Below are 21,652 nucleotides of genomic sequence, written 5' to 3'. Positions count from 1 at the left end.
CGTCTGTTGTGACCAGTTAGAGATGAGGGGAGGAAGACAAGACAAAGATGTGCCATTTAAGAGAGCCAGAGATGAATAATAACTCATGATTATGTGCAGAGGTGTATAAAAACATAGCGAGCGAAAATGAAACATTCAGTGCATGGTTGGATTCAGCGTCACCTGATCCAGCCCTAACTATATGCTTGATTACAAAACAAAGTATTAACAATAACACAAATTTCACAGGTTACTCTTTTCGTATCAAACGTACAGAAGCATACAACCTATCTAGCTTTGTTAAAATTCCATCTCTTTCTTTACAGCTTCACAGCTAATTTTCTCCTTTAACCTCGCTGTGATCACCAATTTAAGTCATATTGTCTTTAAAGTCTTCTTTAAGATACTGACGGCTCAGAGAGGGGAGGTGAAAATGTAAGCACCGTAAGTAGCAGCTATTATATTTTCTCCCAGTTGGTGAAAGTTAGTGAAGCGTCTGAGAAAGCCCCCTTTATCTTCTGTAGCCCAGTGAGCCTTTGTGTTTTTGCTCCATGCAGAGACATTGATTGGAAAGACACTGCTGAGAGAGTGACTGGTGTCCTGGCCCGAGGCTGCAGCAATGCATCACTCCACGCTATCTCCTCACTGTTCAGTCACACAGAGATCCCGCTCTTTAACACACCCTCAGCTTCTGACATACACGCACACACACTCAGACCTGAGAGAGGAACGGTCCCACATCATTTAACCCCCTGATTTCATTCCGGGACTTTGATCCAAAGACTGCAGAGGACTTCTACTCAGCTGGGGAGTGTTAATTATCCACATGGAGTACTTGGATGCAATAAAATGTGTAGGAAAAAAAACCCAAAAACAACAACTTAGCCCTGTCACTTCACTGGCGGGAGTTTCACTTAATTCTTGCCACCAACTGGAACATTGTGCTCAAAGTCTATTTTTTATTCAACCGAATTAAACAAACGAATTCATCGAAGCTACTTCAAGCTTAGCAAAATTAAACAAAAAGGCACAATTACAATTATCACACGGCTGTTATAATGAACCGGTTACTAAAACGAGCACACCTGATGCCCACCTTTAAAGAGCGCCTGTGCCTTTAAAGTGAACCATTACGCGCCCAGTCATAATTGTTAATAATTACGCCCCACCACCTCCCCCGCGCAGAGCCTTAATGAGATGACTGACCTGCTGTTAAATTATGCTCTTAAATTTCCTGTAGATGCTATGCCGCCTTGCTTCTGCGGAAGCAGCGGGGCAGTGAGTAGTGAAGCAGTGAACCTCCTCCCCCCCCACCTCCCCCCACCAGACCAGCCAGTCAGCCCAGCAGCAGCCTCTGTAGCCTCAACACAGCAGCCCGTCTATGGGACACTGAGGACTTCATCTGGACGCAGAGCGCGCACTGGTTTATACCCCCCATCTGTGTATATTTTATCGGTTTGATTATTGTTCTTGTTATCATTATTATTATTTAATTTTCGCCCAGAGGAACTTTTTTGGATCGTCTTTTCATTCAGAAACTTTCACCTATGGTTCGCGAATATGGGGTCAAGTTGTGGTTTCTCTCGGGGAAACATCGTTGCGCTGTTTCTGCTGCTGCTGCTGGAAGGTAAGGTTCATCATCAGCTCTCCTGTCACTGGAAAAGGGTGAAGGAGCGCACGATGAAGTTGCAAACTAATGCTAAATGTTGCACTAGTGTGATGCGTTTTTGAAAACAAAATAAATGCTCTGGTCTTAACTATTAATACAGAGGAGACGATTTAATGTTCGCTTCTTATTTTAAACGCGTTCATCCTTAGTAGTATAAATTATTCAGACAGCATTAGCTTTAGTCTTTGAGTTTTTATCTCCGACTCTTACTGACCTTTCTGCCAGAGAGACCGTTTAGCGCAGAAGGAATTAAAATATGTTTATTTAAAAAGTATATTTAGTATCTGCAAAGCTGGCCAAGGTGAAGAGAAATAGGTGCTGCCACAGAGCGAGCCACTGAACATGAAGTCTAGATTGCAACTGACAAATACACAGGGCTGCTCAAGTGAAAAGCTAAATTGCAGCATTTTGGAAGCTGAGTGATTTTTAAGGCCTTTTTCCCCCTACGAAGTATCTGAAAGGGCACGAACACAACGCCAGCACTGTGGCACACAGCAGAAAAGTGATCCTTGCATTGTGCGCTGGCTATGCGTGGCATGACAACAATGAAACGTAGAGTACAATGAATGCAGCCATATATCATAATATTATAATCCCGTCCACAATCCCACAGCCCAACTGCACTAACACTGCCCTCTCATGAAGTCTATATTTAAAGTGTCCCTCATAGTTCAGGACTGTGCCGCCAGTATGTCAGATGTAATGCTCGAACAAATACGGGGTGTTTTTTGGACTTCAGAGGTTACTATCAGTGCTTGTATATAGGGAGGCAAACAAGCATTATGATCAAAGTCTTTGAGTGGATCTGGGATGTATAAAAAGATGTTCATTTGTACGTGTATGGAGCACTGCTGTTTTTTCCTGCAATAAACTACAGGCCTACTTAATCACCCAGGGGAGCAGTTTTCTGCAGAGTAGTTAAAAAGATTAATGCAACTGTTAAGGTAGAACACTTTTATGCAGTGTCCTCTGATTATTTTTTTCACTGTTACACGCGCTGTTTAATCAGTTCATAGTGCACACACAGTCAGTCACACGCATGCTGTTCTTACAGACCTTACATGCATCCACATGGCTTTTCCTGCTGGGCTCTGCTTGCACAGTCACCGAAGCAGGCGTTTCTCCTGATATTTATAGAAGAAAAGGGCTGGTCTCGTTGCACTTCACGTGTCAAGGACGTGTTGGTAATTAAATGGGTGCTGAAAGCTGCACCCTACGTGAATGTGGTGCCCATCACCTGCCTGTTTGTTGCAACAAAAGACCTACACTTGTTCAGGGAGGAGAAGAGGCGAGCCATGGGCAGGTGTGCAGCAGCTGCTCCTATCTCTGGGCAAACACTGGCTGTTTGTTTTCTTCAGGAAAATATCGCCTGTTATGCAAGCGGACGGGCCGCTTGGGCTGCTGCCGGGCTTGCCACAAAGTGACATAGTCTGATTTTACCGGATCGATGATTGTTTTTATTTTACCCCACTTTGTGAGGATGTTCTGCCTGTTGTGACTCCTTTAAAACATCTTAAATCACTAAATGTTTTTTACATATGAGTCAAGTTTCCAAGTAAATGAGTCATGTTGTGATGCACTTTTTGCATCACATTACGTCTAATGTGGATTTTTATTGCTGTTCGAGTCACTGATTGAATCTAAATAATATTTTTGCTTTAAATTTCAGTGGCACTACTTTAGTAAGCTCTCTGCAGTTTTACCAGAAGGTGGTAGACGGTTTTGTGGTCTGGTGTGAACTTATCCAGCTCCAGCTTAGCATTGAGAAAGGAGTTAGCAGTGGCCTCGAAAAGATCGAGGACTCCTGTCATTCTTGTATATTATATGAGGGATGGTGGAAATGAGGAGGGCAAATAACTAGAATAAAATGAAATTCTCTGTCCTGCCGAGGCCCTTTTCCTTTACTGTATGTGAGACCATGATTTAGATATTTTTTGGAGTTCAAACTCAGAAGTCTCCCTCATTTCAGAGAGGAAGATATTGCCAAAAATGTATCTTCAATACGGACAATATATCCCACCCTGCACACTGTTCCGCTTGCCAGACTAAGACTAACTAAATGCGCCACTGGATGCCATAGGAGGTCTTTCCTTCCTGTGATCGTCCACTCATGAAGTTCCACATAAATATACATATGCATTTGTCAATTTAGTTTAACTTTAGTTTTTCTGATCTTCAATGTAATTGTACAAATGGCACAGTCATGAATGGCTATTACAAAGGAATTTCCCGGTGGGGTTTATATAACTCCTGCTCCAGGTTCCAGTTTACTGATTAGTTTAGTGTTTCTCGCTGAGATCATCAAACAAAGGAAATTGGCAATCAGTGCTCACTTTTGTAGCAATCAGCATTTTTAAATGTTCCTGAGACATTGCCCTGCACTTAAGACCAAAGTAAAGTAGTTCAAGACATAAGCTCAAGTGAACTGGGAGCTGGGACGCCTCTATTCATTGTTCTTTATGAGGATTCCCATTAGCTGCCACTAAGGCTGCAGCTGCTCTTCTGTCTCTGTGCTTACTTTGTCAGAGATCGTGCAGTCACATGCACTTCTGTGTGAACAAAAAAGGCCAAAGAAAGGAATATCTGGCTCGTCGTGACTTTGTTTTTATTTACATTTTGAGGAAATCTGGAGAGCTTACTGAAACAACCCTTTATTAATTAGATTAGGCCTTCAGTATCAGCTGGCAGCTTTATAAACAAAGCGTTTGGAGTTGAAAATACATTTTGTGACGGAACCTGGTCAAAGCCAAAATCCACTCCCCCTTTTTAACACACACATTTGTGTAATCTCTTGCACAAAAAAGTGCCACAGATGTTTTCACGTAAAAGCATTGATCTGTTTTGCTTCCACCGTGACCTTGTTACGGTATCTCTGACCCTTCCTCGCCCTCTGACCGGTGAAACCATAACATAGTGATTTGGTGCTCCTCCTTCCCTTTAACTCAAAGCGATCATTTTCATCAGCATCTTTTCCTCTGGAGAAGTACCAGACCAACAGATCTCATTTGATACGTGGTGCTATTGGATTTAGCCCCTTACAGCATGATATAATTAAGTAAAGCTTCTGTCTTGTGTTCCTCATGGATGCATGATAAATATTGTCAATTTTCCACGCTTGTTGTCACTGTGTTTATTTGAGTGTGAGTGGGAAACATCATTATGCAAGTAGATTAGATCTTTTTTACCGAGCTACGTCAACAGGAGTGCTTTTCTTTTTTGCATCTTAGAAAAAACATATTGTGATTCTTAAAACTTGCTATAACAAAAAGTTTCTTTTTTATTTTCAAAATGTGGCATACAACAGACTATATTATTTTGATTCAAAACCAGAGCTAGCTGTCGTGTTCCCTCTTTTTTTTTTTAAGCTCATGAGCGACAGTAAACATGCTGTCAGCGACAGACGCTCTGATACCTGTTGGAACAGCTGCAGCACTTTAGGCTGCTTTGTCTTCTCCCGATTTTCCCACTTTATCAGTCACAAGACTCTCATCCTTCGAGCTTCCCAGCCAAAGTGGACCCACGGTTTTTGAAATAACTTTCCTCCAAATCACTGCTACTGCCTTGAGACTCCTGAGAGTCCCGACCTCTAATCCTAGGCTGCCATTTCTGCCGTCGCACGGATGCCGCTCCTACCTGTCAAACCCCTGTGTCTGATCCTCTAGTCAGTTCAGGGTCACACTTCGCTCTCATGCATGGGTAGAATCTAATTTGCTGTGGTGAAAGGACAAGGAGACATTGATTGAGATTTTACCCTCGGGGCATTTAGTCCTCTGGTTTCACATGGGTCTTGACAAGTTGTTTTCCAGTCGTGCAGCAGTGCACATCGTGTTTGACCCGTCATTACAACAATCAACAAGCACAGGCCCTGCTTATCTGAGTCCACATGGTGTGTGTGACACTGCAAAAATGGGAGTGACTCTACTGCCATACTGGTGCCAGAATCAAATTTGCACATTTATTGCAATCTCTCTAAAGAGAGCAAACCATAATAGTGGAAAATCTCCTTAAATTAACATTTTCCATAAATGCTGCTGATTCATACTTATGTTTCTGTTTTCCCCCATCCTCTTCCAGCCCCACTTTGGCATCCATTTTTTTGGTCCTTCTTTTTACTGAAATGGGTAAACATGCTGGAAATCTTTTTTCCGTCCTCTCCAACCACCTGCCAATGCCAGAAACTCTGAAAGCTCCACTTCCCTTTGTGCTGGTAGTTCAGCGATCTCCACTCCCCGGCATAAAGCAGCGACTCTCCCCTTGTTTCCAAACTGCAATCCACCAGATTCACTCATGTTAGGACAGTTGTAACAAGCAGTCATAGTCTAGCAGTGCGAATAGTGGCGACTCATCTTAGCAGTGCCATTTAATGACGCTGGTGCATTGATGATTCCCACAATTAGGACATCTTATATATTAATGCATTTTTGCTGTGTTTGCTTCTGAAACAACAAGACTGTTGATGCTTCTGATGCACAGTATGTGTAAGTGATACACGTGACTGTGTTCAGCCTTGTTAGTTTTTCTCGCACTGCAGTGTTGCTCTGTTGTTTTTGCCTGCTCATTTTGCACCCGACTAAAATAATCTAACAGCTACTTGATAGATCGCTTGGAAATGTGTACAGACATTCATGGCTCTGAGAAAATGAATCCCGATGATCTTAATGATCCCATGATTATTATTTTTTTGGTTTGCTTTATTGAGCACAATAATTAGGTCAAGATTTTAATTTGTCCAGTAACTGCACAACTAATGACATTTCCATCAATCTCAGACCGTATTTAGCACTGATTAGAAGATGCTACAATACAAACACTGGCATTGTCACCATGATGCAGCGTTACTGATGTTAGCATTCAGAGTACAGAGTAATGCTAAATGTAGATGATAAATACAGTCTCAAAGAGCTGGTAGCATGAGTCTAGACTGCTTGGTGTAGTGTTAAAAAAGGCTGTAAAGCAATTCTTTCCCAAATCTGGTACTTTAAGCGAAACCCTTTATGAAACCTGTGGCTGTGAGCTATTTATGCAAATATAAATAAGCTCTCTGTGTTTTGACACGGGCATTTAGAGTATTTGCCTCCTTCTGTGTACATGTCAGTAAATCTGATGGCTTTTTACCACTGCTGTGGTGAGGGTAGATGATTTTATCAAAGCAACCTAATGACTGCTTCATCAAACTCAGTCTGGAGCTCCATGATGTACCACGTGTTCAATTTTTGATGCCACAGTCCTCCCCAGAGGAATCCTTAAACTGAATTTGTACTTGCAGTTAACCCCTAAGGAGAGGTCCTATTAGATTTCTTGATGACTGATGAACATGGTTCATTGGATCTCAGCTCTTGTATTCTCTGGGGAATAATTGGATTACATTATGTGGTAATTGATTATTATGTTACGGTATGCATCATGGTAATCTGAGTAATCTACCTGGAGCCCGGCTGCCTTTTCCAAACTCAGATCAGCTATCTTATTAATTGGATGAAAACTTCGACGTCTGTGTCATTATGACAGGAAATGACTTTCTTTCCTTATTACACGTGTTGTTTTGAACGATCGAAAAGCATCAGAGTCATGCCTATATAAATCCAGGTTCTGAAACCAGTGTGATACGATGAAGCATTTGAGCATAATAGGACAGGAAACAGAGGAGGGGGAAAGATTTCAAAACATTATGATCAATATTAGCTTTCATAAGTGGAATTATAGTCGAATGTGCAGCTTTTTAGCTAATTGAATCTCTGAAGAAAACCATTCCAGTAGCAGCAACATCTCTGGAAGCAGAGCAATCACGATACGTTTCCGAGTGATTATTATTTATATCACCGTGATATAACTGGGTGAACTGCTCCTTAATGTGCCTGGCTACAGCTTCTTTGTAAAAGATGATGGATTCCTTGAAAATGTGGATATTGATGGGCTAAATTGTGGAGCAGGCTGTGAAATTACACGTGCACAGTAGAAGTAATGTTTCAGCGTCCACGCACAAGATGCCTAAGCAACTCCAATATTGTGTTCGGCGGACGTGATTGCACTTGTGCAGCTTTTCTCTCTGTCTGTGTCATCAGTGGAAAACAATCAGCATCACTGTTGATTAGTGTGGTTATTGATTGATATGCTGCCAGATACACTGCCTTTCCAATGGGTCGTTACCAGGGGCAGACGCAGACCTCATTGACCTTGGGAGAAAAAGGGGCACGAAGCTGAGCTCTTACTGTTGGAGGTCCAGACTAAGAACGCAATTATAATGTCAAGTTATCACACAGCAGCAGCCGGGCAGGGTCACGTTTCCTCATCTGCCACGCTGCTGACAAGGATGCTCAGTGAGGACGTCTGTGGGAGATCCACATTTTGTTTCATTGAGGATTGGAGGTAGATTAGTAAGCCAGTGGGTTACTCCAGCACATGAGCTCATAGCTGGTAAATCTATCAGGCGAAGCACGCATTGAGCTAATTGAGTTCCTGTCTTTGTCTGGGACGATGGAGGGCGTCCCACCCCGTCAGCTCAGACCTGTCCCAGACATGCTGTGGTCTGTGGCTGACGGGGAGCGTGGTTTCAGCTTTTGTGATGAGCTTTTGTCCTTTTTGTTCTTTTGCAGTTATAATACGAGACAAAACAAACACACACGCGCCCAGGCACGATTAACTCGTGGAGACTGCGATCGTAAACGACAACCAGGAAGCGCATACGTTTATAGAGACGTAAGAGGGTTTTCCACTGTTTCGTGTTCCTGTTTTTCAGCAGTGGATAAATTCAGTTTCACTATCTACTCGGCGGTACATGATATCTACAGTAAACATGGATTGCTACATGAATTGTCCTGTTTAAACACTCTCTGTTTGCAAAATTACTTTCAAAGGAATGACACTGTATGCAGAAGCTCAGCATGAGTTTTATAGGTGATCGAAGGCTGTAAAACATCTGCTTATGATGCTAATGTTTACACACTGTGAGCAATAACAGGCCAAGGCTGTTCCAAAACAGCCCACTAAAATCCGTAAAGAAGCATGGAAATGAAGCCTCTGCAACGTCTTTTTAATCTTTTCGGTCATTATTTAGACATGAATATAATAGGTGAAAATGTCACCACCAGCTGTATTTCTGCCATTCTTGTGCATCATTTAAGGAAGGTAATGAGTCATGCCTTGGAAAAGCATCATCATGGCTTCACAGACCAAAGATGCCATTTGCTCGGATGGGCCTGCTTGATGCATTCAATTAATTAGTTTTGATATAAACTGCTTGCTTTCTGTTGGCTTCTGTCCTAGAAAGAAATTGAATTTTGAATGATATAAACGAATTGTGTTGCAGGGGGTCCGGCCACTGTGGCTTGCAGCCAATGCCTGCCTTCATAAATGTGTTCAGCTCCCGCTGGTTAACACGTTGGACCATGTAGCTTTATTTGCAGAGCTGCTGTCATCTGCTGTATTCAATTTGTGGCCGTCGTCTGTAAGATTTCTGTAGATTAATTAAATTGTCTGTATGCATCCGATGAGGGATTGTAGAGAGTAGTGGGAGTCTTTTCTGACCTGTCAAATAGAAATGAGTCCAATCATTTAACATCTTATCCAAGCAAGCAGTAGAGACATTAGAGCAGTAATATATTATGATAATGATTAAGCTGCTTTTCGAGCCCGTGTCACTGTGATAACAGCTCCCTCTAATGGTTGTTTTGGGTATACAGTTGAAGCCCTGATGCTCAGATTACGCGTCTTTTAATGTGTTTCATACCTTTTAACTGTATAAACTGAGTATAATTACAACCTAAAATAATCTGTGGACAATTCTTTACTTTTTTTCTATTTTTTCCCTCAAATTTTTTGTACAATTTCTCAGAAATCTTATATGCATCATGAAGCCAATTACCTATTTCAGACCTTTTCATGGTATGAAATAGTAAAAATCAGCTAAGATACAATGGAAATATAATAAAATACAGTCAATAGTATGAGTGTGAATGACTGCATTTTGGCTGTAATAGATTTAGGGGATGGAAAAATCATCCCTAGTCATGAAACCGGCTCCCACCATCACCAGCAAGATTAACAAACATGAGCCCTGCTGTTTGTTTTGCCTCCGGAACACTTTTAATAAAAAGGTCTGCAGCCTCATTGAGCGTATCTCCATCCTTGAGGAAGGACGGCCACATTTTATCCATCAGCTCGGCCTCCTGTCATCTAAGCCCTTCAAAATTAAATCAATGTCTGAAACCAGAGCCGAGGCTTCAACTGCACCAACAGAAATAGAAAATCTAGTTTTGCTGTCTGCTAATGACATTAGTGCGTTCCCTAAATGGTCGCCTACCGTCATCAAAGAGGAACACAACAGGGATATAATTACAGAAGGAACACTCGCATCTCCATTTTCTTGTAAAACACACACGCAGCCTGCTATTTTGCTTTATGGATTACTCGTCAAACCCCCCCAACACACACACACGCACACACAGACTTGCAGGCAGTGATACGTGTCTCCTCTGTATCATGTTATCCCTTGTAATTAAACTTTTCAAGGTGAACACAAGGAGAATCGGAAACCACATGTTATTGACCACATGAGAAATTCATTAAAGGAGCTGCATAAGTGTCATTTGAGCCCTGCTTTCAATTTCCGCTAACGTGGGAGAGAGATGAAAGATATATTAGAAGATTAAAAAAAAACCTGGACCTGTCATAGTCCATGTATGTGTTGATTTCCATTCAGTGCCCAGATGGCATTGTCAGTGGGTATTGTTGACTCAGTTAAACATCCAGAAAGAGATGTGTGATATGCTGTCATCAGCATCTGCAATATAATCATGCCTTATTTTTCAGTTATGGTAACATTTTCCTTAAAAGCAATAATAATAACACTTTTCTCCTGTGATTCGTTTGGCTGCCAAATTTTAAACATCTGGTTATTTCATGTCCACTTGGTGCAGGAGCGACGTGTCTGTACTTCCCTCAGAAGGAGTACATTGAGACTGTATATGTTGGCCAGCAGGCCGGGACGCCCATTCTCCAGGTCCACGCCATGCGGGACGATAAAACTGAGAAGCCACACTTCTACCTGTGCCCAACAAAGACTGCCACGCCTCCACACTACAGCTCCTGGTTCTACATGAACATCAACACCGGGACACTATTCTTGAACAAAACCCTGGAGGAGAGCGACTTTGCCCAGCTATGTGAGTTGGATACAAGGCTTTTGATGGTAATGCACAGTCCTATTTCAGTGCCAGGTATTCGCTACACACAAGAGTAAATTAGTTTCTAGACATTTATGCTCTTCGCATACCAATAATGCTCTGGCTTCGAGTTCAGGATGATAATGTGATTGCATAAAAGCAAAGAAGAGCTGTGTCATCAAAAAAAGCACTGTCTGAGATTAAAATGCCTCTTGTTTTTGTTTTGGCTCTGTGTCCCATCAGATCAAAGGTCGTGGTCTGTGAGAAAGTTATTCCTGAATGCCATGGTGCGATCTGAATTCACCAACAAGCCCTTTTGCCCCACGCGGAAACCTGTGCAGATCAACTTGGACTTTGTCAATGCCACATTGCCTCAGTGTGCTCAGACAGATACGAAGGAACTCTGCTTCCCACACAGAGATACGTCCAACCCACACATCATGGAAAACAGGTTCCCAGGAGCCCTGCGGCAGCTACAGCGTCTCACCAGACTCGATGTCTGCCCCAACTACACCATCTCTTACAGTGTGGAATCAGGTTAGACACATCGGACCAAAAACATATTATCTTGTGAAAGGAGAAACATATGTACAACTACATGTGTATGCATGTATGTATGCATGTACAGTATATGTATGTATGTGTGTATTACCCGCCAATATAGTCCATCATAGGATAATCAGAATTAGTGTTTTTACATTTTGGCTGATGCCGGCAGCATCCCGTGAAGGAGTGGGGGCCATTTTCAACCAAAATGCTCATTTTTTTTAGTTGTAATTTTTTATGTTTTAAATATCAACACTTAGAGTTTCAGTTTCAACAAACTTTTTCAAATGAATGAAGCTTTTGACCCTGGTTTAGCTCCATTGAGATGTTTTACGATGCTGCTTTTATGTCTTATTCAGTACGCCACCTGATTCATGAAGTGGTCGCGTCTACATGCAGGCTCGTTTGTTCGATTGTTTTGTTTAATTTTGTTCCTTTTTTCTGCAGACCCTCCGGGACCTTTTGCTGTAAACGACAACAAAGAGCTGGTGGTAAACGCTCAGCTGGACCGTGAGGAGAGCGAATGCTACAGACTCCTGCTGGTTTGTAACGTCCAGTCAGAAACCACCATCATCAAGGTGGAAACGACGCTGAATGTTTTTGTCAATGATGAGGATGATAACGCGCCATATGTGAACGGAACAGACTCGGCAGACATAGTCATCAGCTATAATCGGATGAAGGTGATTGTGTTCAGATGCGGTGTTGGTTAAGTTCATGTTTACATGAGGCTTGAAATTTCTCAATGTGACTTTTTTTTTTTCAGGGTGGAATTTTTGGCTCCTTGTATGTTTTTGACAGAGATCTAACCCCGATCTTAGACGAAAACCACAATAAGTATGTGGGGACTTGGCTCAACACTGACCCATGGGTAAAGGAAACATTTGACATAAAAAACTCCTTCACTGAAAAAAAAGCCAAAGGCATTCGAGAGACTGTGCACAACTACCGTAAGTACTCCAAGGCTGCGCGCGAGAGAATTAGTTACATTAGGAGATGAGGCTTTTCACGATTTCTCTTGATTTCAGAGCTGGTTCTGCAGAGGAACCTGCACGTGACAGAGAATCGCACCCTGCAACTCGACTACCTGGTCAATGACACCACCTATCCCGGTCTAGAGGGAACAGTGTTGCTGCACTTCAATGTCACCATCTTACCCGTCCAAATCCACTTCCCCAACGTCACACATATATTCACAGTCTCACGCAGAGCTTCTCCTTATGCACAGGTACTCATGACTGCATGACTGCTTGTCATGCAAACCTTGAACTTTGTGTTTGGTCTAGATTTAGATTAAAATATATATTATTATAAACTTTTAAGAGAGCTGGGATAGGCTCCAGCCCGACCCAAGAATTAGAGTAGAAGAAGATGGATGGATTAATGGACACACAAAAAAAAAGATCTTTCCATCGTGATAGCATCACGGACAGTGACAAAGATATAGTCTGAATCTTTTTAATAATCGTATTCAGGACATAATTAACAAATGAGTCATTGTTGGCCTATGAAAGGGACAAAAGTCATAGGCAATATGAACCATCAGTGGCCTCATATCAGTTTCTTTATACTGAACTCTGACAGAGAGACTTCAAGAAATTGAATTGTAGGCACTTGCTCCATTATGATGCATTGGGAAATGCATTTGATTTGACTAACCCTGCTGTACACTGGCTTTATAAGCCATCACATTGCACATGCTTTAGTACACAGTAACTCACAACTACAGGTCTCTCTGTATGTTTTACAAAATAAAGATATTCACCTGTGTCTTGCTTAAACCAAACCTGTTTACAGTCAGTAGAAGGTAAAACTTCTGGGAGGTTTTGTAGCTTTTATCCATTGATTATTGTTCAGTACTAATCCAATGTAAGTGGCCATCAGTGCAATCCTTTGACATTATAATCTGTTACATTACAATCCTGATAATATTAATAATGATAATACATTTTATTTGTGGTCAGCTCCATTGACCATTAAATCTACAGAGAGACTGCCACCTGCTGGCAGTAAAAAAAAAAAACATCTCAAATGTTTTCTGTTCATTTTCATACTTTGTAGCAAAAACAAAACTATTCCGGCTTTATAAAATGTACCACAATCAGTTTAAATGTAATTATTTGAATTAATGGCAGATTTTGTTTCTTCAGATCATGTAGGAATGAACTAGTAATTTGCATTGCAAAATGTTGTATTCAGTTGTTTACAAAAGGTGTGTGCATTATTCCATCCTTACACTTGTATTCTCCAGTGTCATTCACATTTTCAATCTCTTGTCCCAACTCCTGTCAGGTTGGCAAAATCTGTGTGGAAAACTGCCAGCAGTTCGATGGCTTCAGTGTCATATACCGACTTGAGGTGCCAGATAAGAACATGTCTGCTGACTCACAGGCCTGCTACACAGCCATAAGCATCACCCAATCCCCAGACAGGAAGTGGGGACATCTGTATGTGAATGACTCTGAGGCACTGCGCAAACCCGAGTGCCAGGACTTGCAGTACCTTGTTGTTGCTCAGGAGGGAAACGAACAGCTGGAGGCGAGCACTCAGATCCACATCAAAATAGATGGCGCAGGTAGGTACTACTTCACAGCAAGCACACATGCAGACTATTTTCAAGCGTGTTACCCTGATCTCTAGTGTCCTTTAAAGATTTGGTAATGTGCTCTTTTGGCTTTGCTGTGCGTAGCAATCAAAGCTGGTCAGAAGAGCCAGCAGGTCCTGTCCTGTGCAGAGAACAGGCAGCGAACAGATTGTGAGTCTACCCGAGGCCTGGGGGCAACAACCGGCAGATGCCAGTGGAGGCAGGGCACTGAGAAAGGTACTTTATATTTCATAAAGACAAACTTTTTTCTCCTTAACTTGTAACTTTTTAACATTACTGAATGATTATGAGACCTTGGGAGAAGTTCACTAGAACCAGATGAGTACATGTTTTCTTCAGTGTAAGTAATGAAACAAATTAAAGGGTCATTTTGATCATTTTGCTCCAGGAAGTGGCAAAACATGGTCCTAATTTGGCTGAAAAACGAGTGTGACTAACACCCTACGGTTGCTAAAGCAAGCCAACACTGTGGTGCAGGCTGCTGTTAAAACCGTTGCATGTTGCAGTGTTAAGGACGCATGCAGTCAGGTTAAGACAACTTTTGAATGGGTTTTTGAATGCAAAGTACTTGCAGTTTGGTTACCAGTCTTGGCTGTTTTTCCCCTTGTTTCCTGCTGAGGTTTCTCTTTCTTTTCTTGTGTTCATATTCCAGGAATAACTGAAAATTATTCAACATGCTCCCCTGACCTGCAGACATGCCCAGATAGTGTTTGTGATGCAGTGGAAAGTAAAGATCCTTCAATCTGCCCGCAAGACTGCACAAGTATGCTTTCCCTTTTAACACAAATGCAGTGTATAACAGCGAGAATAAGACCATTCTGCTTTATGTAGACTGTGCTCACGCTGGATTTGTCTCTGCAGAGGAGCCCGTTATTGGAGGTCATGAACGAGGCTTGAGTGGGATTAAGGCCTGCTATGGAACCTGCTACTGCTTCACAGAAAGATGCTTCTGTGAGAAGGATGACATTGAGCGTGAGTTTCCCTAAACCACACAGAACTGCTGCTGATTAACTCACTCCGTTTTAACTCTGAATCAGCAAAGCACTGAGTGCTTCTTTCTTTAAAACTGTGCAACGTACTCTCTTCCAGAGACGCTATGTGATGAAATGTGTAAGACCGTCATTGCCACAGCTCTTCTCCTCTCCTTCATCGTGTCCATCCTCCTGTCCTCATACTTCATCCGCCGATACCACAAGAACTCGCCAAAGCCCCCGATAGCATCTGCTGAGATGACTTTCCGTCGGCCAGCTCAAGCCTATCCCATTAGCTTCCCTGCCAACAATGTCCGCCGGGGCTCGCAGGAATCAATTGAGACCGAAACCTTTAAAATACCTGTAAGGTTCTTCCAGCACTTTCATTCCCTGTGTCTCATATGTTGAATCTTTTGAGAAGTACAAACCGGCATTGCTTTGTCTCAACAGGAGGATCCAAAGTGGGAGTTTCCTCGTAAAAACCTTGTGCTTGGCAAGACGCTGGGAGAAGGAGAGTTTGGGAAAGTTGTCAAGGCAACAGCATTCAGGCTGAAAGGAAAAGCTGGATACACCACTGTGGCTGTGAAAATGCTTAAAGGTAAAAGTACCCAGGCAAAGGCCAGACAAGCCTAGCAGCACTTGTGATATATGAGCAGTGAATGTCTGAAGAGTTGAGTTGTTTTTTTATCATTATGATCCCCCTCTTTTCCTCCGTGACAGAAAACGCCTCGCACAGCGAGCTGCGTGACCTGCTGTCAGAATTCACTCTGCTGAAGCAAGTCAACCACCCGCACGTCATAAAGATGTACGGAGCTTGCAGCCAGGATGGTAAGACCTCCGTCTTCCTGCCATCCCATCCCAGAACATGCGTGTTGCACATTGAGTCTAAGAGCCCTGCTTCTCTGAATAGGTCCATTGTATCTCATCGTCGAGTACGCCAAGTATGGGTCACTCCGTAATTTCCTTCGTGAGAGTCGGAAAGTTGGCCCGAGCTATATGGGCAGGGATGCCAACCGAAACTCAAGCTACCTGGAGAACCCAGACGACAGGGCTCTCACCATGGGTGACCTGATCTCCTTTGCCTGGCAGATTTCCAGAGGCATGCAGTACCTGGCAGAAATGAAGGTATAAGGCCAAGCTGGTGTTTTTCTTTGTAAAATATTTGAACAATTCAGTGGAAGATTCATTGTAAGAAGCTTAAATGTCTGTTAAAGAAAAATGCGAGGCGCTTTAAATGAGTGTGCTGGTCCAACAGCTTGTCCACAGGGACCTTGCAGCACGAAATGTCCTTGTTGCTGAAGGGCGGAAGATGAAGATCTCTGACTTTGGCCTGTCCAGAGACGTGTATGAAGAGGACTCATATGTTAAAAGAAGCAAGGTAGAGAAAATAATAGAGAAGAGTAGTTATGATACAGGTACATATACTGATATAGTCACTCAGCAGCATCTCTCTGTATTTTTCAGGGCCGTATACCGGTTAAGTGGATGGCAATAGAGTCTTTGTTTGACCACATTTACACAACACAAAGTGACGTGTGAGTATAATTACGGCTTAAAGGAAATATTCTGACATTTTGGACAACAATAAGACAATAAAGCCCATGAATTAATCAGCATGCTTTTTTTGGGCAAGAACGCAAATAAGGGTGTTTTCCATTTGCAAAAAAACCCCCACGTCTCACTCTTATCTGTTCATAGAAATATTCTTAGGACCTTCTCTATTTTATTCCAGCTGGTCCTTTGGTGTGCTGCTGTGGGAGATTGTCACTCTGGGAGGAAATCCATACCCAGGTATCGCTCCCGAGCGCCTATTTAACCTCCTCAAGACTGGCTACAGGATGGAGAGACCAGAGAACTGCACGGAGGAAATGTGAGCTCTATTCTGTCACTTTATCATATCTACTTTAGCATCTCCTCATTACCATTGAGTGTTATAACTCCCCTGCACCACATTCGGGGGGAAATGACTCAGCAGGGAGGATTAAATGACACTCACTGTATTTCACCCACTTGAACCGTGCTCCTCTTTTCCAGGTATAACCTCATGCTCCGATGCTGGAAGCAAGAACCGGACAAGAGGCAGACGTTTGCAGACATCAGCAAAGAACTGGAGAAGATGATGGTGAAAAGTCGGGTATGTTGAAGCTATAAAATACCTTGCAGTGCTTTATTCGTTTCCCTCCCCGGCAAGGAAGCGGGGGAGCTATAAATCAGACTCTTTCTGTGTGTTACTGGCGCGATTTTGACAACACTTCAGTGACGATCTGACAGATACAAGTTTGTGGGGTTTTATTTTTCCACTTTCCACTCCTTTCAGATTTGGAGCAAGTCTAAAATAAGCAGTGTATCACTTTTTAAGGACAGCATGTGCTTTGTCCAGCACACACACAGACACATGCTGTGTTATGTTGTATGAACTGTCACTCTCCCCAAATCTCCTAAGATACCATAATTAGTGTTTGAAGAGCAATCCTAAATGTGGCCTTGGGCAGTGTAATCACAGAGCATGCCAGTCAGGCTCCTGCTGCAGAAGTGAGGCTAAATATAGAGCGTTTGAGCAGATGGGAATGCAGGCATCCTATAACGCAGCGGGCTCGTTCTTCACTGTTATCAATACCAGATAATGAGCAAGACTCTGGATGCGGTAAAGAGAACAATTTGGCAGAAATGTCTGCTGGAGCTTGCAGTCAGTGCACGGGTCACTCGTCCGACCTTTGCATGCTACAATTCCCCTCCTCCTTAATCAGCCTAATCACACCTTCATCTGCTGTTGTCAGGATTACCTGGATCTGGCGGCGTCCACTCCAGCCGATGCCCTGCTGTACGACGACGCCCTCTCTGAAGAGGACACACCACTAGTGGACTGTAATAACGCCCCTCTCCCTCGAACCCTCCCCTCCACATGGATTGAAAACAAGCTCTATGGTAGAATCTCCCATGCATTTACTCGATTTTAGAAACAGGACACACTACACAAGCTCTCTTTTTTGGCAAGTTGTGATTGGCTTTTTTTTTTTTTTCCCGTAGTCAAGTGTGTGTGACTGTGATCTAGGCATGCCTTTCGCTAATGCTGACATAGCTCCCATTTCATCGTAAATGAGAGGCTCAGCTTAAAAAAAAAAAAAAAAAAAAAAAAAAAAAAAAGCTCCTGTGTCTTGACTTTTTCTTTGTTTTATTCGGACCTGCTTCTAATGTACACAAGCACTGACCAAAAATTGCTATATTTGTAAATATTGAATATAAATCCCCTTCATTCTTATTTATAATCCACTCCTCATACTCATGCTTCATCTGCATTTTTAATTTGTAAATAGTTTTGTTTGTTTCCCCCCATTCATTTCCACATTGTCCTCATCTCGTCATTTATTTGCACTGGAGGAAACGGTGTGTAACATTTGAAACAGGTCCTCACTGATTCAATCACTCATTGTGGTTTGAATTCCAGATTGTGATAAATTTCCCGTCTTTCTAATGTACATTAGCTCTTAATCCATTATGATGAACAGAGAAACAGTAAGGCTTTTGAATGCAACTCTCAGTTGACACTGATTACAAGTAGACACCATGTTGCTTATTGCCCCAAGCGAAATGTAGGGGCAATAGTAACAATGCAGGCTTAATAAATGACAAAAAAAAGGAAAATAATAAATTATATTATCATTTATTCTGTGTCGCATATACAATACAAAGCCATAACTTTACACTTCTCAGAATCAGATCAGGATTTGTTTTGGAGAGTTTTGTTTGAGAACCTTACTGTCTGCACGCTGTTTTTCTTTCACTGAGTGCAGAAAAATGATGTGTTCTCGTTTTTAGGCATGTCATACCCCAACTGGCCCGAGACGAGCCCGGTACTGCTCAACAGACATGATGCCACTAATCCGGTCTTTACAAGATATGCCAATGATAGTGTTTATGCAAACTGGATGGCTTTGCCTTCACCCGCAAAAGCTGTGGACAAGCTTGATAGCTAAAGACAGACCGACCCTGTAGAAAAGACGACTAAGTGGTATAGATGTGTATATTTCTGTAAGACTGTACATAAACGATCTGATGCTAAAGTTGGTTCCCTTTTATTTCTGTTGCACGGGTAAGCAACCTTTCCGACTGGGGTCTTTTTGCTGCACCAGCTGGACCAACATAGACCATGCTTCACTCAGCTCTTCAGTATGTTAATTATTATTACCTCACTGGTTATGTCGGCCAAACTGTATCACTGCATGACTATTGTACCAGATTGTATGTCAGTGTCAATGTCTTTTAAGTGCCTGTGCTGCTTCTACAATAGCTTCCAAATGTTCATGTGTGACTTTGAAGTTTCAAGCCCAGGAATTAAAGGGGACTCCTTTACCATCACCTGTTGTAGAAAGCTGGGATTGAGTGGACAAAAACGAAATGCTGAACTTATTCTGAAAATTTTAAAAATAAAATAAAAAGTTTCTACTTTAGAGGATTGTGCTCCTCAAAATGTCAAAGACCCTTTATTTTGTGTTTCTCCCACGAGATGTCTTGAAACTGGTCTCACCAAAGAAAAGTAAAGCAGTCATGTTCAGTGAATGGGTTTTTCTTCTTTTGCTCTTGTTTTTTCACATTGAAAACATCATCTTTTGAAGGCCACTCCAGTGAAAGGACACGAGGATTAATGTAGACTTAATGTTATAGTTCACATTGTCCTTCACTGTAATGGCAGCCTTTGTGGAAAAATATGATTCTGTAAACCAACTCGTGTCCTTGCTGTTATGTTGCTATTATTTGTTATGTTCCAGTTATTAATAAATATTTAAAAAATGTGCAATTTGTCTGTTCCCCTTATATTTCTAAAAAATAATTAATATATATATATATAATAATAAATTATTTATATATATATATATATATATATATATATCTCAAAAATATATATATATATATATATATATATATATATATATATATATATATATATATATATATATATGTATATATCTCAAAATATATATATATATATTTTGATATATATATATATATATCAAAATATATATATATATATATATCAAAATATATATCAAACATTTAGGATGGCCTAGCAATGCAAGGATTCTCATACTTTATTTTCTTTGAATTTTAACACTGCTCCACGTTTCTTTTGACTGTAAGCAAATACAGTCACCTGCTACTTCATTAGCTACACCTGCTAAACTACTTGTTAGCCCATGTATCTAATCAGCCAATCACATAACAGCAACTGAATCCATTTAAGCATGTAGACCCGGTCCAGATGACCTTCAGACAGAGCATCAGAATGACGACTTTGTCAGTGATTTTGAAAATGGCACGGTTAGTGGCTGGTCTGAGTACTTCAGAAACTAGGAAATTGAGTGGGATTTTCCCCACACAACCAACTCTGAGGTTTACAGAGAATGGTCTGAAAAGGAGAACATATCCAGTGAGCTGCAGTGGCCTGGGAAAAATGCTTCAAGCTGATGACTCGAAGCTGATAGGAAAACAACAGCAACTCAAATCACTATGCAGAAGAGCATTTCCGAACCCATTGGAGGATAGAAGATTGGATAGTCTGGATGTGGTGGTATAATAGTTTAAGGGATATTTGCTTGGGACACTTTGGGCCCCCTAGCACTAACTAAGCATTGTTTAAACACCACAGCCCACCGATTTATTGCTGCTGATCAAGTCTATTCCTTTTTGACCACAGTGTACACATTTACCAATTGCTGCTTCTAGCATAGGACAAAGCTCAAATCATCTCAAACTGGTTTGAACATGACAATGAGTTCAATGTACCCAAATGACTTTCACAGTCACTAAATGCCACTCCAATAGAGTACCTTTTGTATGTGGTGAAATGGGGAATTCACATCATGGATGCTGTTATGTAACTGTGGACAGCATCTCTGAGAAATCTTTATAAAATTAAGAGTTTAGACAGCTCTGAACCCAAAAGGATGTCCAAACCAGCCCAGTGAATATATATGATACTGAAAAGCAGATTAAGGTTTTGGTGTTGGAGTTGAAACAAAACACAAAACTAGATCTGTACTTTTTAAAAATCTATGACTAGGTAGATACCCGATGTGTGTGTGTGTGTGTGTGAGTGTGTGACATTAAACCACCCCCTTTACTTCTCTTCCTTTATCAGGGTTTCATTTTTACACCTACACATAATACTGACTGGTTAGACCCACGGTACAGAAATACATATGATTAAAACAGAAAAAAGAAGGAAACGGTTTATTTATTAAAATATTTTCTTAGACTAAGACTTTCCGCACTGATTCTGGCCTTTCAGATAACATCTGTCTTCTTCTCTCATAATTAAGGAAATGAAAATATAACGACTATAAACAGAATCCCACGAGAACATTTCCTGGCTTATTTTGTGCACCACATTGAGATCATATCACTTGTTTTCGAACATTAAACAAATTATGTTTCAGTGCTAATTCAATCCAGAGCTGTCAGCTAGTTCATCACCTGAGATAAGAAGTTTGCTTTCTTGGTCTTTAGAGGGAAGGTTAAATATAGCTTTTTTAAAACAATAGATTAACGTTGTTACGTTATTGGAAGACGCGGTAGTGTGTATGAGAGTAAAAAAAAAATCATCGATGTGTTCTAATAATAACAATAATGCGTTTAGAGCTACAATATAATAATAACGTCGTTATTTTAATAAGGATAAACAATATTATGAACCTTGAGGTTCGGCGTGCTTGATGACGACACT

The 21,652-nt window shown here is 41.4% G+C and overlaps 1 protein-coding gene across 1 annotated transcript; it reads left to right on the top strand.

Moving 5' to 3' along the window:
• Window positions 1–1,319: 1,319 nt before the first annotated feature.
• On the top strand, window positions 1,320–19,721 carry ret (ret proto-oncogene receptor tyrosine kinase). The gene is made up of 20 exons (XM_006799001.3): window positions 1,320–1,606; window positions 10,564–10,809; window positions 11,053–11,346; window positions 11,803–12,038; window positions 12,122–12,305; window positions 12,384–12,583; window positions 13,648–13,930; window positions 14,045–14,176; window positions 14,613–14,723; window positions 14,822–14,932; window positions 15,050–15,294; window positions 15,382–15,529; window positions 15,652–15,759; window positions 15,842–16,056; window positions 16,187–16,309; window positions 16,396–16,466; window positions 16,664–16,801; window positions 16,966–17,065; window positions 17,709–17,856; window positions 18,748–19,721. The coding sequence occupies exons 1-20, from the start codon at window positions 1,540–1,542 to the stop codon at window positions 18,903–18,905; spliced, it is 3,318 nt and encodes a 1,105-aa protein (XP_006799064.1). The 5' UTR covers window positions 1,320–1,539; the 3' UTR covers window positions 18,906–19,721.
• The last annotated feature ends 1,931 nt before the right edge of the window (window positions 19,722–21,652 follow it).

The sequence above is a fragment of the Neolamprologus brichardi genome, chromosome 13 (genome assembly GCF_056152115.1).
Source record: "Neolamprologus brichardi isolate AB-2024 chromosome 13, ASM5615211v1, whole genome shotgun sequence".
Classification (NCBI taxonomy): Eukaryota; Metazoa; Chordata; class Actinopteri; order Cichliformes; family Cichlidae; genus Neolamprologus; species Neolamprologus brichardi.
This window is presented reverse-complemented; position numbering and strand designations above follow the sequence as displayed.

Excerpts from the sequence above, each read along its gene's own strand:
- ret (XM_006799001.3), top strand. The coding sequence starts at position 1,540 with ATGGGGTCAAGTTGTGGTTTCTCTCGGGGAAACATCGTTGCGCTGTTT. Across the intron at positions 12,584-13,647 it reads GAGCTTCTCCTTATGCACAG|GTTGGCAAAATCTGTGTGGA; the intron begins GTACTCATGACT and ends AACTCCTGTCAG. Across the intron at positions 17,857-18,747 it reads GATTGAAAACAAGCTCTATG|GCATGTCATACCCCAACTGG; the intron begins GTAGAATCTCCC and ends TCTCGTTTTTAG.